The sequence below is a fragment of the Leopardus geoffroyi genome, chromosome B1 (genome assembly GCF_018350155.1).
Source record: "Leopardus geoffroyi isolate Oge1 chromosome B1, O.geoffroyi_Oge1_pat1.0, whole genome shotgun sequence".
NCBI lineage: Eukaryota > Metazoa > Chordata > Mammalia > Carnivora > Felidae > Leopardus > Leopardus geoffroyi.
Window position 1 is genome coordinate 149,955,495 of NC_059327.1, and position 17,369 is coordinate 149,972,863.

General features: G+C 36.3%; 1 protein-coding gene across 1 annotated transcript in view; it reads left to right on the forward strand.

The window, feature by feature from the left end:
* The first annotated feature begins 964 nt into the window (after positions 1 to 964).
* Positions 965 to 17,369, forward strand: part of TMPRSS11D (transmembrane serine protease 11D) — a 55,733-nt gene continuing 39,328 nt past the window's right edge. The window contains exon 1 of the mRNA XM_045474946.1: positions 965 to 1,071. Coding sequence (XP_045330902.1) covers positions 965 to 1,071 — 107 coding nt within the window. The remainder of the gene's footprint in view (positions 1,072 to 17,369) is intronic.

Consider the following 17,369-nt stretch of genomic DNA (forward strand, 5'->3'; position numbering starts at 1 on the left):
CTGAGCCTTTTAATCCCTTGACCTCTACTGTCTCCCATTAAAATTCTAGAATTTCAACCTTAACACGGGCCATTGCTTTTTCTAGACTTCTGGGAGCCACCCCAGCAGCAAATTGACACCATCCCCTGTACCTTGCTTGGCAGGTGTTATGTCCTGTCTACTGAGAGACTGCCCCAAGTCAATCATCCCTTCCTTAACCAGCCTTATGTACTGGAACAGTTGCTCAAGCACCTTCCAAATCCAGTCAAACAGAACGTATACCCACAGCACCTGCTAGCACCTGCTGCCAGTGTTTGCAACTTCTTTGTAATACACATACTTTCCTCTCTCTTTAGGCCCAACACATTCCCAGATGTTTATGTTGCAACTTAACATTGGTAAGAGGCCTAGCATCCAGGAGAGGAGATACATGCAGCTCCTGAAGAGGATAGCTATCACCTTGTAGGAAAAAGGCCTCTGCAGTGTCTCTGCAGAATACTAACTCTCAAAAGAAAGAGAAGACCCACTTATGAAAATTCAGAAGGCTCAAAAGAAGTCTGCAGATCAAAATCTTCAGGGATGTCTAGCCAAATAACTACATTCCATGTGTCAGGTCCCAAGTTTTCCCAGGTAGGACTCTGACTTTGGAATAACAGACCTCTGTCTGTTGAGCATTCAACAAGCATGGGAGTTCAGGCACTCTATCCAATCCTGTGCTTGGTATGCAGTTTTTTCCTACTCACTTACTTACTACATGAGATGAGGGTTTCCTCATAATCGACCAAAGAGAACCTTTGGATCTCATACTCAGTTTTCAATTACATTAATGTCCCTCAACTTTCCATTATCGTTACTACTGCATTATGGGGCATACATACAGCCTACCAGCAACCATGCAATTCCACTGTCCTTATGTCTACTCCCCCCCCCATTCCTTTCAAATACATGAATCAACACACTGGCCTATGCATTCACCTCTACTGTAATGCTGGCCCAGCTCACCGGTGGTGAGAATTTTAATATCACATCACCACCTGTGCTACAGGCTGTCAGCGTGCCACCTACCACCGAGTCCTCGTTACCATCTGGGTGGTGAGTGATCCAGTCCACAAATCTCATCTTATTGCCTGTTTTCCTGGAGCTCTCTCAGTACTACCTTTCACAAGTTGGATTTTCTGGACAACAAACACTGAGACAAAGTACAAAGGCTTATTGAAAAGTAACACCTGTTAAAGGAAAAAGGGAGGAAGCTGTATTGTCAGGGGAGTAATGCCTATCCAATAAAATCTCTGCCAGACCAGCTGGGAACTCTGGAGTAAATGTTACTTGTTAGATAAATTTACATTACATGGAAATGGCAGTAATCTTACATCACCCTCTTGCTCAGTCATTGGTTGAGTAACCACTGAGAAGAAAATGCCCTTGGCTTGAAAAATGAGGCAAAACTTGACAAAACTAGCAGTTTTCAGGGTGTCGGGTTGTCTTAAGCATATCTTTTTACTCTGGTGCTTTGATATCTGGGGCTTTGCTAACCCTAGAGGGACTGCTGCTCCCAGGGCTAGCTAGTACCTAGAGACAGCAAATGACTCCACCGTGAGGGAGTCCTTCATATGCAAACCAACCAATCCAGAGTTCATACCCTAACCACCTCCTTTTGTGAGGCCTTACAAAATCAGGTAATTGGATTTTGTATGTGTGGCCAAGTTTAATTTTACATATTATCACTTGTACATAGTTGGAAGTAAGGGAATAAGTATATCCCACTATGTTTCAAAGGCTTTTGTCTATTCAAATGGCACATTGTGGTAGAAACAGTACACTCTTTGAGGTCAGAATACACCTGGATCAAATCTAGGTTCTTCTGCTTATTCTAAAATTTACATTTATAATAAATGTTAACATGCATATTTAAATAACATTTTACAACTTTCAAAAAGTGGGAAAATTCACTATCTTTCTTTTTGTATCTATGTTACAATTCTGTGAGAGAGTCATGACGCATTCATTACCAACCATAGCCATATGAGTGTGCTGCCCTGAACCTAAAGACAAAACAAACTCTAAATTGAAAGAAAACACCAGTGGTCCACACCTTCTTAGATCATCTGCTTTTTGGTTATTTTCTCTGCTCATATTGTTATGACGGGCTCCATTCAATGATTCATACATCTGTCAGAGCAAGGCTTATTAACACACATTTGCATATTTGGAGATTCTGTCTTTACCAGGATCTCTCTGCCTCAGCCTAGGCAGGCAAAAGAAGCAACCTTGATAGTTCATACACCGCATGATTTCTTCTCCCCTAAAACAAATGATCTATTTTCCTGAAGCCTGTTCAGGTCAGTCCTCCTAAGTCAGGTTGTCTTGGTTTTGTAAATGCAAAACTGGAGTAATAAAATCAAGCCAATGACATGGAGGAAGAAGATTCTGATAATTTTTCTATAATGTCAGCCTATATGCTTTATTCTTGCAATGGCTATTTGTTAAGAATAGAAAAGTCAAGACCTATCCTGCCACTCCCTGAGGATTTGAAGATTAAGATTCAACATCTTTTGACCTAGCCCCTGTTAAGAGCAATTCCTTTGCCTCACAAACCATAATTTCATGCCCCACCTCTTTTTCTGTGTTGAGCTCATCACAGGCAAGCAGGAAGTCACTTTCAGACTGAATGCAGTTTTTTTTTTTTTTTCCTTATGCTGCTCCCCTGACTCACTCCCAAGTTCTGCTCTGAATCTGTGATAGGGCACCAGGATCTGCATTAATATATTCAGTTACTGGACATTTAAGTAATACATGTTGACTAAGCACCTACTCACTAAAAAAGGCCTTTGCTAAGTACTCCAGGTAATACAAAGATAGAGAAAAGCAAGCATGTGCAGTTGGGGGAAAGTGCTGTCAACAAAAACCAGAATATTTCATATCCTTGAAAAAAAATTTTTTAAGTAAATTTTTAAAAGTCCTTAAAATATTTATATAATTTAGTCCAATAAGTTACTTTTCCTTTCCACTTATTTCAAGGAAACATTTAGCAGTGTAGTGAAAAATAAAAAGTATATTGGTGAAGGTGATCATTGAAAGAATCACCTACAGTTAAAACAAAGAAAACATCTAAATACATTGGGAGATGGTTTTAGTATTTTATGATAAATCTATTCAGTATAAGACGATTCACCCATTAAATTGGAGCCATTAAAATTGGTAGTAACTGATGAATCTATGTACTACATCTGCCAAGTTTTCTTTCAGTTTGAAATTACATCAAAATAAAAAATTATAATGTACATTTTATACAACTATTAGGTACATATACAGATACTAAAATAGTATATATAGCTACTAGAAATAAAAATGTAATAACACAGGGATATGTTTATAGAAATAACATTCGGTATAAAGAGCATAATACAAAGTTATAGACTGTGATATAACTATATGAAAAAAACTTGTACATGTTAAAAGTACTTAAAGATTAATATGTAAAATGAAATGGTTTGTTTAGATAACTTTGTTCAAAAGTTATAAAAAATTTTGTTTTTACTAAAAAAAAAAAAAAAACAAAAATAAACAAAAAAAAAACCCAGAATATCAGACATGAGATATAGGATCCAATGGAAATATGTAAGTGAAGGGTAGAACGGTAGAGAGGAGCCCACTCCTTCCTGTCCCTCTTGTCTGATTTGCACATTATATAAAAAAAAAAAAAATGTGTAAGAAACGGAACACTTGTCTAGTTGAAGTCCTGGAGTGAATTCATTAGCCATTAGCTATCAGTGATTTACAAGATAAAGGCACAGAATCTGAGTTGAAAAGAATCCTCTAAAACCGTCTGATTTAGCTTTCTTTCTCAGTAAGTTGATGATATTCATAAAGGAATAAGTGATTTTTCTTCTTAGGCTACAGTTAGTTGGCAAAAAAGCTAAGACTAAAATTTAAGTTTTAATACCTGATCTAATTCAATTACACATTCTGATTCTTTAGCATGCAGTATTTCTCACAAAGTAACCTCAGCACAACCTTCCAGGTATATTTCCTACTCCTTCCCAACACATGTGATAGAAATGTCCTTTCTACTTCCATGCTGTTCCTGCCTCTGTGTTTTCATAGGCTCTGCCCTTGCCTGCAAACACTGCCGACATTCTCCATCCTTACCCTCACCCCACACTTGCTTTTTCTATGTTTTGCCATCTACTCATCTGCTAGCAGTAGTGAGTTAGAATATTTATTTCAAAACACATACTTGGAAAAAGACAAAGTCAATTTTACTTCCAACTTGCCTATCCCACAACTTTTACACCTATTCAATTACTTCTCTGAATCTCTGTTTCATATTCCGCGAGAAAAACAGTATTTTATAACAGAGATGGGGAATTCGGAGGTAGTACTACCAATTAGTGCTTGGAAAATATTTTCTGATCATCCTCAGCTTGCTGTGGCAAAGAAGGAAGTGTATAACAATATAACACAGGCAAGAGTGTCATAAAATCTTGAATTAAAAATGACTAGAGCGTGTGGAGTAGTCGCAAGCTTTTGCAAAACAAAATACCTATCACCTGTTATCATGTTTAGTCACAATTTACCAGAATAAATAAAATTCTTACTGATTTGTGAAATTCCCTGTTTCTGATTCCATTCTACAAGTCATACTATTGGTTCAAGTTGATTCCTTCAGACTTGTTTAACAAGTTAGATTTTAATTATGTGGGATTTCCTCCTTTGTTTTCAGCTCCTTCATAGATCACACATAATACATAGAGTCATTCATTTGAGTAGAAATCTCAGAGAAGTTGGATAGGCAGAAGAAAGGACCTCTTCATTATTAAGGATTAAAATGTATAGGTAAGTCCCGTTTTTGTCTCTGTAGTTTTAGAAGTTTTATTATATCTTAGAGCATGTGAAAAACATACAGAAGCTGAAGAAGTTTTGGCTGTGTCTAACAATCTTTTCCAGAAACTTCACTGAAACTTATAGATATTGTTTACATAATATGTTTGATGTTGTTTAAATAAGGTGTTTGGCTGACTGATTTTTTTTTTTACAAAATTAGTAAACCTAAAGAGACAGCTTAGGATTATGAAAACACATCTTTAAATAAGGAAGTGTTTTTGTTTTCTCATGCTTAACTTTTCAAAAAGTGATGAGTGGATTTTAAAAATGTAATCAGTAAAAAATGCTTCTGTTGTTTTAGAATTTTTCCATGATTCTGTATTTTGACTTCTGTATAGCTACTAGCTATATGTAATGAACCTGAAACCTGAAGTCTTCTTTAAGAAAATAAGATAGTATTTGTTTACTTTTCATACACTTACCATATCCTTATTTTCAAGTAAATTGTCATTGATACTTAAGAAAAAAATAGTACTTGTTCAGTTTTCTTTTTAATGAATATTTATTTTCATACACATTTACATAAAAGGAGCAACAAACTGTGGTCTAATCCAAAATCAGATCGTACAATCTCAAAAATCACTATACAATTTGATATGTTTATATGTGTATCTATGATTATACCTATTGTTCATTTTGTTTTTCCATGAACACAGAAAAACCTGATACGAAGTCATTTAAAAAGTCATTTAAAAAATGTGCTAAATAAAAACATTAGCAATAGATTGGCTACATTAATTGTAGTTGAGTTTACTTTAAATCTACCAAACTTTAGAAAACTCAATGAAAACTTAGATAATTTTAATAAAATATATATACAATTATGTGCATTTGAATATATATAAATACACAAATGAAAAATAGGTAGCCATGTAAGTTTCTAACAACAATAAAGAATAATATATAAATAAAATAATTTCATACTCAATGGATACGATGAATTCATTAAAAGGGTTTAAAATCTATGAATTTATACATTGTATCTGTCCTCACTGTATGCAAAAAGTCACAGAGTTGTATTTACTCATCGACTATCACATCACAGAGCTCTACATGTGAGAAAGTCTATTGAGGAATATAAAATGCTAACTACTAATCATGTTTGTTGCATTAAAGTGGTAAGCTTATTAATTACATTTTTCCATTATTTTTAAACTATCTATAACAATGTAACATTGTTTTGGTAATCAAAATACAGTTTGAAATGCATTTGGCTGAAACATTTTTATTTTAATTTTGTAAAGAAATTTCTCTAATTTTTCAAAAATTGGCCCTTATAAGGAGCTAAAGATGCATCAAAATGTCATTCAAAGGAAAATATAGAAAGATATAAAAACAATGCAAATAATAAAAGAGACGTACAATTTCAGAATACCTCGATCTAATTCCTAAATTGATCCACCCTACGTGAAATACGACACTCAATCAGAACCAAATTTTCCAATCACAAAAGACTCTTCTTTGAAGCCTTGATTTCTACAGATCACAGTTTGAAATATTTTATCTTTTAAATAGCCTGCACTACAAAAAATCAATCTGTGCTCCTTTTTTAACCTAAAATATAAATAATTACCAATTAGTTTTGTTCATGGATTGGTTGGGTTCATATATCATGACCCGGACTGAAATCAAGAGTCCGATGCTCAGCCAACTGAGCCACCCAGGCATCCCATGGATTGGTTGGTTTTTATGAGAATGAGATCATCAGAGTTACCATGCCAAATTGATGAAATTTTGAAAATAGTTTATGGATTCTCATCTACCAATTTGAGGATCCATGCCTAAAAACTAGTGCCTTCTGTCAACCTGAATAAAGAGCAGACTTCTCAGTGGAAAGGTGAAAGAGTATTCAAATGGGCTGGGGAGTTAAAAATTAGGCAAATTTTCACTCTGACAATTTTACTTTAAAGCCAAGACATCTGCCTGAGTTTAACATTACAAGGGATGAATTAAAACATACAGTTTCCTTCTCTGCTAGAATATTCCCATCAGCATAAAGTCATGCCATACTATCTCCAATTTAAATCTCAAACTCCACGATTTTCCAATTCCTTCATATGCTCTGAAAAAGCATGGTATCCAAATTGGGTAAAAGAAGGGAAATAAAAGTGTGTAATATGTTTTTCAGGTAATTGTAGACAATTTTTAGGGAATTTTCGGTATATTTCTAGGTAAATTCTGTGATATATTTTGGTTGAGAATGGGCTCTCTTGGATGGTTTGATTACTTTTATATATACATTAACCCCCCAGACCCCTCCAGGTTGTCCTTTCCTAAAGGTTGCAAAAATGCTGTGTTCCTATCTTCATCTACCTTGTTCACCCCTCTCCAAAGAAAGAAATCCTACCACAGGGCCCAAGAATCTGTACAGCTATGTTATCATGATATAATAATTATTCATTTTAAATCCTTGGGTATTCCAGATTTTGTCAAGTTTACACAACGAGTGTCTATCTATGTCCACTAGATTACATAAAAAAGTATGAAATACAGTTTGGAAAACAGGATAAAGATTTACAAGCTGGAATTCAGAATGTAGTTTAAGGAAAGACTTAAAGGTAAGGGAGCATATCTCAGCTCAGGAACAGACAAGTCTTAGCAGAAAGCCTTAAACCATAACAGATCCTATTTCCATTTTCTTCCCATTTGTCTGTGCTTGTGATACAATGAACTGTCTAAACAGACATGCCGAAGCCAATCAGGTGCTCTGCCTTCTACCAGCTCAAAACAACATGAGACAAAAGTAGGAGGAAAAAGCCATAACTGTCAAAAACATATTCCAAACTCTGCCTGTTGCTTCAATCCTGCTTTACAAATTGCTATTTTAACTTTCATAAACCATGCTTTAAATTATAAATCATTAGCAAAGAATATATGTCTTAATAGAAATTAGACAAGTGGGTATCAACTTATCTTTACAGACACAGCACGCAAAAATAGTGAACTTAAAAGTTCAAGTTTTTGCCCACAAAACCCCCAGGCTGCGTACCAAAACACTTGCCACACTTGGCCAGACTTTTTCTAATGGTGGTACATGCTGGGAGGTGGGGACATGGCATTACAATACATAGGAGGTAGGCTACAATTAGTCACCTAGGATCATATATTCTCCAACAAATTCTCTCATGTCCATTTTCTTAAAAGAAATTTTTTTAAAGTTTTTATTTATTTTTGAGACAGAGAGACACAGAGAATGAATGGGGGAGGGGCAGAGAGAGAGGGAGACACAAAATCGGAAGCAGACTCCAGGCTCTGAGCCATCAGCCCAGAGCCCCACGCGGGGCTCGAACTCACGGACTGAGAGATTGTGACCTGAGCTGAAGTCGGACGCTTAACCGACTGAGCCACCCAGGTGCCCCTCTCATGTCCATTTTCAATTTGTCCTCTAGAAGGAACTGCCAAGCTATTTCCTAGAAATTTGTTACTTACCTGATTTTATGCTGCTTCAGCCCCCAACATGGCTACGGTTGATACCCCTAAAATAAGTCATGAATCAACACCTACTATTATAAGGAAACTTAAAGATATTCAATCCAATTCCTTAAATCCAATTTCTCCAACTACAAGGATCCCATTCTCTTGAGCAAAGAAAACGTCACCGTTTTTCAAAGTATGCTTTAAGTCTAAATATAGCATATGTTCATGACATGTAAAATAGAAGCACCATTCCAAGTCTAAAGCCATTCATTGGATAACTAACCAAAATGACTGAAAATAAGATTGACTTTGGGAAAGTTTACACATGGATGACTAGCTCAGCAGAAAGAAAATGGCAGTATTCTGTTGAATACTTATAGTATCCATTTGCCAGAGATATGAACAAGTGTTTCAGTGATTAATAAAAGGATAAGTAACCTCAAGCTTTAAGGAAATATATTAAAAACAGCCATTGAACATATTTTTTCTAACCTAGACAAATTTTTACCCAGACAATCTTACTTCTTAGCCAGGATATCTGCCTAAGTTTAATATTACAAAGAATGAATTAAAGCTTACCATTTGTTTCTCTGCTAGAATACTCCCATACGATTTCCAGTTTAAAAAACAAACAAAACAAAAAAAATCCTTCCTAGACCTACATTCCCTCTCCGACTGTGTTCTCCTGACCTGGAGCAATCTGTTATCTGGCATGTTATCTAAATGTCCTTGATCTTCTTTGTGATTTTACTGCTCATAGATAGATCCCCAAATAACATATAATTTAGTTCTACCTACATTGAAATTAATATAAATGGAATCAAAATTATGTTTTAATAAACTAGGTAGTAATAATTTATTCATTCACAAGTGATATGATATTCCATTGTAAGAATATATTCTAACTTACATAGCCACCCTTATAGTATTTTGCCATTACAAATACTGTAGCTTTAAACATTCTCAAATGAATCCTGTGGTACAAGTGTGCAAGAGTTTCTCCTGAAAATGGATTTTCTGGGTCACAGAGTGTGTGCATATTTATCTTTAACCTACTCTCTCTTGTCCCACTGCAAAAAGTTTCTCTTCCCTATGGCTCTGAAATAGCTTTTGTCCAGATCTTCAGAGATTGTCTGCATTGCAAAATCCAATGGTCAGGTCTCAACACTCATTTTTACTTAATAGCTCCAGAGTAGATCATTCCTTCCTTGAAACACGATCTTCATAAAGCTTCCAAAACACCATTGTCTCCTGAATTTAATCCTATCCCATTGGTCAAACTTTCTGAATTTATGTTATTGGATTATTTTCATTTTCCTATTGCCCAAATTCTGAGTAATTTGAGGTACAATTTCTCTTCTGTAGCTATACTTACTTTCTGTATGATTCCAACTAGTTCCACGGTTTTCACTACTATGTAAGCTTATGGTTTCCAAGGGCAAGTACTGTTCCCTCAAGTCCTCAATCATTCATTGGGAAACCCAAAATGTTCTTGCTTGAAAACAAGTTTTAATTCAATGTGGCAAAATAAGCCATTTTGAATCCTACATATCCATGAACTTTATCTTTAAGTCTTTTATGATATTTATACTCCGTAAAGGATACTGCATTCATTCATTCATTCATTATTCATCCATTTAAAAAATACCCACTTTTTCAGTGCCTAATAGTGGCACTGAAACTGTGTGGGGTGCTAGACATACAGAATGGAACTGACAGGACTTGACCCTGCTTTCATGTTGTTTATTGGTAAGACAGGCACTAAAAAATTTAAACAAGCAAGTACCTATCTAATTATAGTTGGGGTAAGTACTACAGAAAAAAGCTTGGGGGTGGCTTTTATTAATTAAGATAAATTGAAGCAATTTTCATTGAACATATTTATTCTATGGAAATCTCAACAGAGCAAAAGGTAGTCTTTGTTGAAAATCACAAACTTTCTGGCCAGGAGACAACCTTTATCAGTGATTGATATGAAAATGTGTGGTCTCATTTTTACTTTTTTAATAGGATGATATTAAAATAAGTATTGTAATAGAGGAAACTAGCCATCTATGGAAGGTTTCTCTAAGGGAGTATTATTTAATCAGAAACTTAAGTGCAGGCATGAAACAGATTATGCTAGTCATTAAACACCATAAAAGGGAGTTGGGATTATATCCTGATAGAAATGTAAAACTGTTAAAGGTTTGGTGAGGGCAGAGACATTACTATGTTCGGATTTTTAAAAGACCATTATGGCTGTCTGCAGATAATGATCCTTGGGGATAGGAGAGACACCCATTGATGAAGGAAGACCAGTTGGAGGCTAGTGCAGTATTTCAGAAAAAAAAAATGAAGATGGAATAGACAAATGTGGTGGGAGTGCCGATAAAACTGGAGACAGACATAAGAAGCAGAAAGGATGGGCACTGGCACTTGACTGGGGATGAGAGAGGTGTTGAGGATGAGCACTGGGTGTTGTATGGAAACCAATTTGACAATAAATTATATAAAAAATAAAAATAAATAAAAAACATGAAAAGGCAAATTTGAAAAAAAAAAAGAGAGAGAGAGGTGTTGAGTAGGACTTTCAGTTTTTCTACATGAGTAACTTGAGAGATATTGGTATCATTTACTGAAAAAGAAATGCCAACAATGGGCTGTTTGATGGGGCAGAAACAGGTTACAAGTGCTAGAAGGGAGAAGACAATAAATTCAGCTTTAGAAATGCTGAGTTCTAGACACCAAGTGAGAATATGTAAAGGATGTAGTTGAAGACTTTGGCTTGAAAATCATGTGTAGATCAGGGTTTCTCAGAGTGTATAATATTTCAGAGTGTATAATCTCTATCTGAATCCCCTAAGGCACTTAAGTGTTATATTTGAGAGATGAATCACTAAATTCTACTCCTGAAATCATTATTATACTATATGTTAACTAACTTGGATTTAAATAAAATTTAAAAATTAAAAAAAACAATGAAGGTTTCTGAGTAGCAAGACCAGACCCACTGAAACAGTTTACCTGGATATTGGATACAGGAATCTTTTGTTTTTCCAAGCTTTTCAGTTGATTCTCATGCACACAAACACTTGAGAACTGTTGGTTTAGATGGTAATTGAAGCTGATTGCATGAGATCAGCTAGAGAGAAAAGAGAACACCCAGACAGAGCATGAAGAAACATAAGACACCTAAGGCTGAATACAGGAGAAGCAGCCAACAAGACATTTAAGAGGAGGAAACAGAAAGCTAGAGTGTGAAATCATGGGAGAAAAAAAAGACAGTGTTTCAATAAAAAAAGGAACTGTCAATAGTACCAAACACTGTTACCAGATATGTCCTAGCCTTCCTCAGAAAGACAGGGCTGTCTCGTGGCAAAGACAATTCTTTGGCCATTTTTAAGATGTCCCCAATGCCTAGCAGAAGGGCATTGTAAATATTCAATAGCTATTGATTTTCCTAACGTTTATTTAATAAACACTGTTAATAGAGTGCCTACCATGTCCTGGGTTGCAAAAAAAAACCAATAAAATAACAAAGAAGGGGCACTGACAAACAAAGTCAAGAGGCTTCATAGCAGCACTTAAGCTCTCTGTAGATCAGTTTATTCTTTTGCATAATGGGAAGTCGGATTGGTTATTCCTGAAATTCTCTTCCATTGTTAACATTCTGTGATTATACAGAATGTTACCACTCTTGAGAAATGCCATTATAAAAAAAATATATTATTTGCAGCTAAAGATGGGTTCTACCTAAAAGAAGAATGTAGAATTTACCATTTATTGAACACAGGCCAGAGTTCTAAATACTTTTACAAATAGTATCCCATTTAATCTCACAGCCCTTCTTGGCATGTGATTGTCTTCATTTTACAAATGAGGAAAAACTAAGGCCCAGAGAGGTTTTATCACTTGCCAGCCATCAGTTGGTCTGTCTGATTACAAAAGTCATATCACTATTGTACGATATTATCTTATATTGTCTTTTTTTTTTTAATGTTTATTTATTTTTGAGACAGAGACAGAGTGCAAGCAGGGGAGGGGCAGAGAGAGAGGGAGACACAGAATCCGAAGCAGGCTCCAGGCTCTGAGCTGTCAGCACATAGCTCTATGCGGGGCTCAAACCCACGAACTGTGAGATCATGACCTGAGCCGAAGTCGGACGCTCAACCGACTGAGCCACCCAGGCGCCTCTATCTTATATTATCTTATATTACTTGTGTAGCAATTAAAAATACAGTCTTCTGGACAGGGCTAGTGCTTCATTGAATACTTATATAAAAATAGAAGAAACCCAGTAAATGGATGCATTGGTTCAGGAGACAGAAAAGAATCCCTATGTGTGTGGTTGTTCATGCCCATGTTAGGAGCCATGTTCACAGAGTAAACAGGGCCTCATCCCTGTACAGCTCCACTTAAACAACAGACCATTAAAAACTTTGAGAGATACAGTGGAGAATTAATTACAAGCAGTGCCTGCCCTCATTTATTTGATTGAACAAGCACCAACACAGGGCCCAATGCCAGATGTAATTCTAGCTGTGTTAACAAATGTTTAACTCATTTGTCCTCACAACAGTCTGGAGGTACTATTGGTATCTTCAGTTTGCAGGTAAGGACATTAAGGAGAAATTAGGTGAGTTCCCAGGTTCATATAGTAAGCAAATGGCAGAAGTGGAATTTGTACCCAGTTTGTCCACCTTCAGAACCTATGTTCTTAACTGCTGCCTCTCATGGTGCTTACCGTCTACTAGGAAGCAGGGATATGAAGATGGGGAGATGGATAGGACCTTGTAAGCAGACAGACTTTCTTAAGAAATAGTGTTTGCAAAAACAGCGTGGGCAGTAAAGGTAAGAAAACCTACTAATAGAGTGGTCATAGAAATTTAGAAGGAGCCACCCTTGTAAAGGAGGAAAGAACAGTGTGAAGGTAACAAGTAAATTCACTGATTGTTTGTTCAATGACAAAAGAGAAAACTGGAGTCCAGAGGAGTGATTTGCCTCATGTCAAGCAGCTTTTCTGACCACTTCAACAATGTTCTACCCCCACTATATATATTGTTTCCCAACATAAACCATATGTCTGCATTTTTCCTAAGCTCCAGGGGACACATTCTATTGTGTAGGCCTCAAAAATATTAGGATCAGTGACCTTGGAATTCTGTTCATTTCATTATGACATAAAACCATCATGGGAAAATAATACTGAGAATCTCTATTCTTTCCTCTGCTTCTGTAGACAAACTGGGCAATAAGCCACTAGAATTAAATTCAGGGGGCGCCTGGGTGGCTCAGTTGCTTAAGCATCCAACTTCAGCTCAGGTCATGATCTCACAGTTCGTGGGTTCAAGCCCCACATCAGGCTCTGTGCTGACCTCTCAGAGACTGGAGCCTGCTTTGGATTCTGTATCTCCCTCTCTCTCTGCCCCTCCCCTGTTTGCGTTCTGTCTCTCTCTCTCTCTCTCTCTCTCTCTCTCTCTCTCTCTCTCTCTCAAAAATAAATAAACATTATAAAAAACTTTAAGAAGTACTAAACAGCTCCAACTACAATGAAATTCAACAGCTACGTGGTAGTCTCTCAAGTATCCAAAACGGAGAGAGAGGCACAGCAAGAAGCCTCCTTGTATATTTAAATATGAATAAGTGTGTCTTCCAAGCTGGGAGTGCAATAGTTCCCTTGCTCTCCTTCAGAAACACTTAATGCCTTGGGCAAGTTAGAACTCACAGAGCAGCATTTTCTTAACTGAGTGCTGGGAACATTGTGATCCTCAAAATGTTAGGTATTTCAGGAATAAATACTTCTGTGCTCAAATAAGCTTGGGAAAACCCTAATATCTAGTCAGCTTAGGGTGCATATGGGAAGAAAGAATCAGCAGAATTAGGGAATGTGCAAAGAACAAATGGGTTTTGTCACATCTCAGCTTGAATTTAAATATAAGCTTTTTTTTCTGGGATTTCTTGGCCTTTTTTCCCCACCCTGACATATGATAGTAATATGTGTGACACACCCCCAGGGATCTAACCAGGCTTATAAGCAATTCACCATGCACTACTTGTAACTCCACCCAAAAATATAAGAAAACGCAAATCAGTAAGAGGAATGTTATGCCAGAATTATCGACTCTAAATTGTGTAAGAAGTAAATTATTTCAAAACTCTGATGCTTTAACTATTATTTGTAACAAATCACTTGCTATCAACAATAATACACCACTGTATTCCAATACTTCACTGAGAATTGCATGGCAATGGCATTGAAACTTGAACTGAATTGGGGCGCCTGGGCGGCTCAGTCGGTTGAGCGACTGACTTCGGCTCAGGTCTTGATCTCATGGTTCGTGAGTTCAGGCCTTGCATTGGGCTCTGTGCTGGCAGCTCAGAGCCTGGAGCCTGCTTTTGATTCTGTGTCTCCCTCTCTCTCTGCCCCTCCCCCACATGCTTTCTGTCTCTCTTGGCCTCTCAAAAATAAAGAAAACTAATAAAATTTTTTTTTAAAAAAAAGAAACTTGAACTGAATGGATTATTGAGAACTTTTCTGCTTCTGTGAGTTTAAGCCACTCTGTCAATTATTCTCTGACAGTTTGGTAATTTTGTTATTGCAATAAGTTAATAATCAATAAAATATGGATATAATTTTTTAACAGCTTTATTGAGATGTAATTCCAGAACATAAATATCACCTGTTTAAGTGTATGATTCAGTGGTTACTGGCATATTTATGGAGTTGTACAACCAACACCAAAATCCAATTTCGGAACATTTTCATCACTGCAACAGATACATTTAAGTTTAAATTTTTTAAACTACTCATTTCCCAAAGAGCACTTTGACAATAAAATATCACATATTTATACTGCCATGAATATTTCCTTGTAATTTTCAGAAAGTTGGCAAATAATGTTGGTGCCAATAAAGGTTACAGATCTTCAGCCAAAAATAAGGAAAAAAAGGAAAGGAAAAGAAGGGAAAGAAGAGAATGAAGGCAGAAAATAAAACTTGTTTATTGAAAACTCAAACCAGATAGGTAAAAAAATTCTATTTGGAGGAAAATAGACAAGGAAACAAATCTTCAACTAAATAATTGTTTCTTGCTTAGAACCTGCTCTAGGTTCAATAGCTCTGTCAATAATTACACTTTCTAGAACTCAGAAGGAATACTAACATTGAACAGCAGTGCCCTCTATAGTACATTAGGTTCTCCCTAACATTAATTATCAAGGAGATAGGTAACCTGGGTCAGGAATTTCTCTGTCATGACTGTTGGTGAAACACTAGGCGTATATTCTTCTGCAGTGATTGAATCAACAAAACATTGCTCCCATAACTTTGTGGATTTGATGATTTCTAGAGAAATACACTTAAAATGTCAGCATCATGAAGTTTGAGAAGAAATATTTCCATCTGTTCTGTTGTTTTCAAATCACCTAGGTAGCTCACCTTTATACACCACGCTACCATCTACCATAATGCCACTGTGCCCATTTGCACACTGAGAAGGCTCCATAATCTCAGTGATGGAAGCAAGAACCCACCCTTTGGGCAGCTGTAGAGTTCCAGCAAAGATTACTTTCCTTATAAAAGCGAGTGTATATTAAGTATAGCAGGGCAGTAAACAGAATATGCCTCCAAGTCCTTAACTGACTCTGTAAGTCAGGAGTCTTCAGACATCTTCTATTAATAATTACACAAGACTGATTCTACAGTGTAAATCTCCTAACTGCACGTCTTTTTCCATATTCCCCTTAGAACTCTTTTACAATGAGAGAATTGAACACTATGCTCAGAAGTTTAAAGTCAATTAAAGGAATCTTTCATATCTCAAATCTTCTATTTCAAAAACATGGCTGATGTTAGAACAAAGGAAATCTCACAAAAGAAGAAATAATTTTTAATTACAAAAATTTAAATGCCTGCCTTACTTATTACAGAAACATAAAGTGAACACTATTAACAAAACTGAAAATATTACAAAATTGAAACTATTTTTCAACTTAGCAGTGTCCAAATAAATTAAGATTTAATACACTATCATGAAGTATAATTTACAATATTTTCTTTCTCTAGTAGTTGTTTAATGCAGCCTCAATCACTAGGACCCAGTGAAATTTTCTAAATCAGTTAATAATTGTGATAACTTATCTTGAAATACATTTCAATGCTATAATAAATAAAATGAAAAAAGAATGCCCATGGACTTCCAGTATATGAAAATGAATCCTTCAAGTTTAAGACCAGTTAGACAAAGTATGAATAGAGCACCATTAGGAAAGGCATTTATTTTTTCCCTCAACAGTAAAGGTAGATTTTTCCTCTTGGGGCCACTCTCTCTCATGGGATTCATTCTATGACCTCAATTTATTTAAAAGAGGCTGAGTTCCAGAGTATAGCCTGAGTCCTAAGAAAGAAAAAACTTAACAAGCCAGTGAAGGAATTGAGACCACACTCTTAGCTTTATTGGCAGCAGGGTCTTACAAACCATCAACTCCCAACTCCACGACTTCAAACACACACACACACACACACACACACACACACACACACACACACACACCTCTACCTATTAGTCATTTGTTCATATGAACTTGCAAATTTGGTGAGAAGAATTTGAATCCTGGATTGACTTTCCCTACAAATAACAGATTCCAGGACTTCAGCACATCATTTCAGGTCTGCTATACACAGTTGTGAAGTCTGTGCAATGCACTAAATTGCATGGCTTGGGGGAAGATTGGAAGCTGAGATGGAGGCTGTGCTCCCTGGCAAGCTGTCTGTCCCAGAGTGTTGCTGCATGCAGCCCAAGGAGCAGCTTTCATAATTGTCTCTGTGTCCCAGAAAAGCTGCCTTTTCCTAATTCTCATCAAAGTATTACATAAGTTAGCTCAGGTCCTCCACCACTTGCCCAGCCTCTGTAGCCTCAGGAAGCATAAAGTGATTTATATCTCCAAGGAATATAAACTTATTTCAATGCTACCCAAGAGAAAAATAAATTGGCAAGTAAATCATTGATTTAAAAGAAAGTCACGTAGTGCATTCCAAAGGTACACAGACATAAAGTGGTGTGGGTTTGTGATTCAAGGATAAGATTCTTATCTTCCAAATTAACCTAG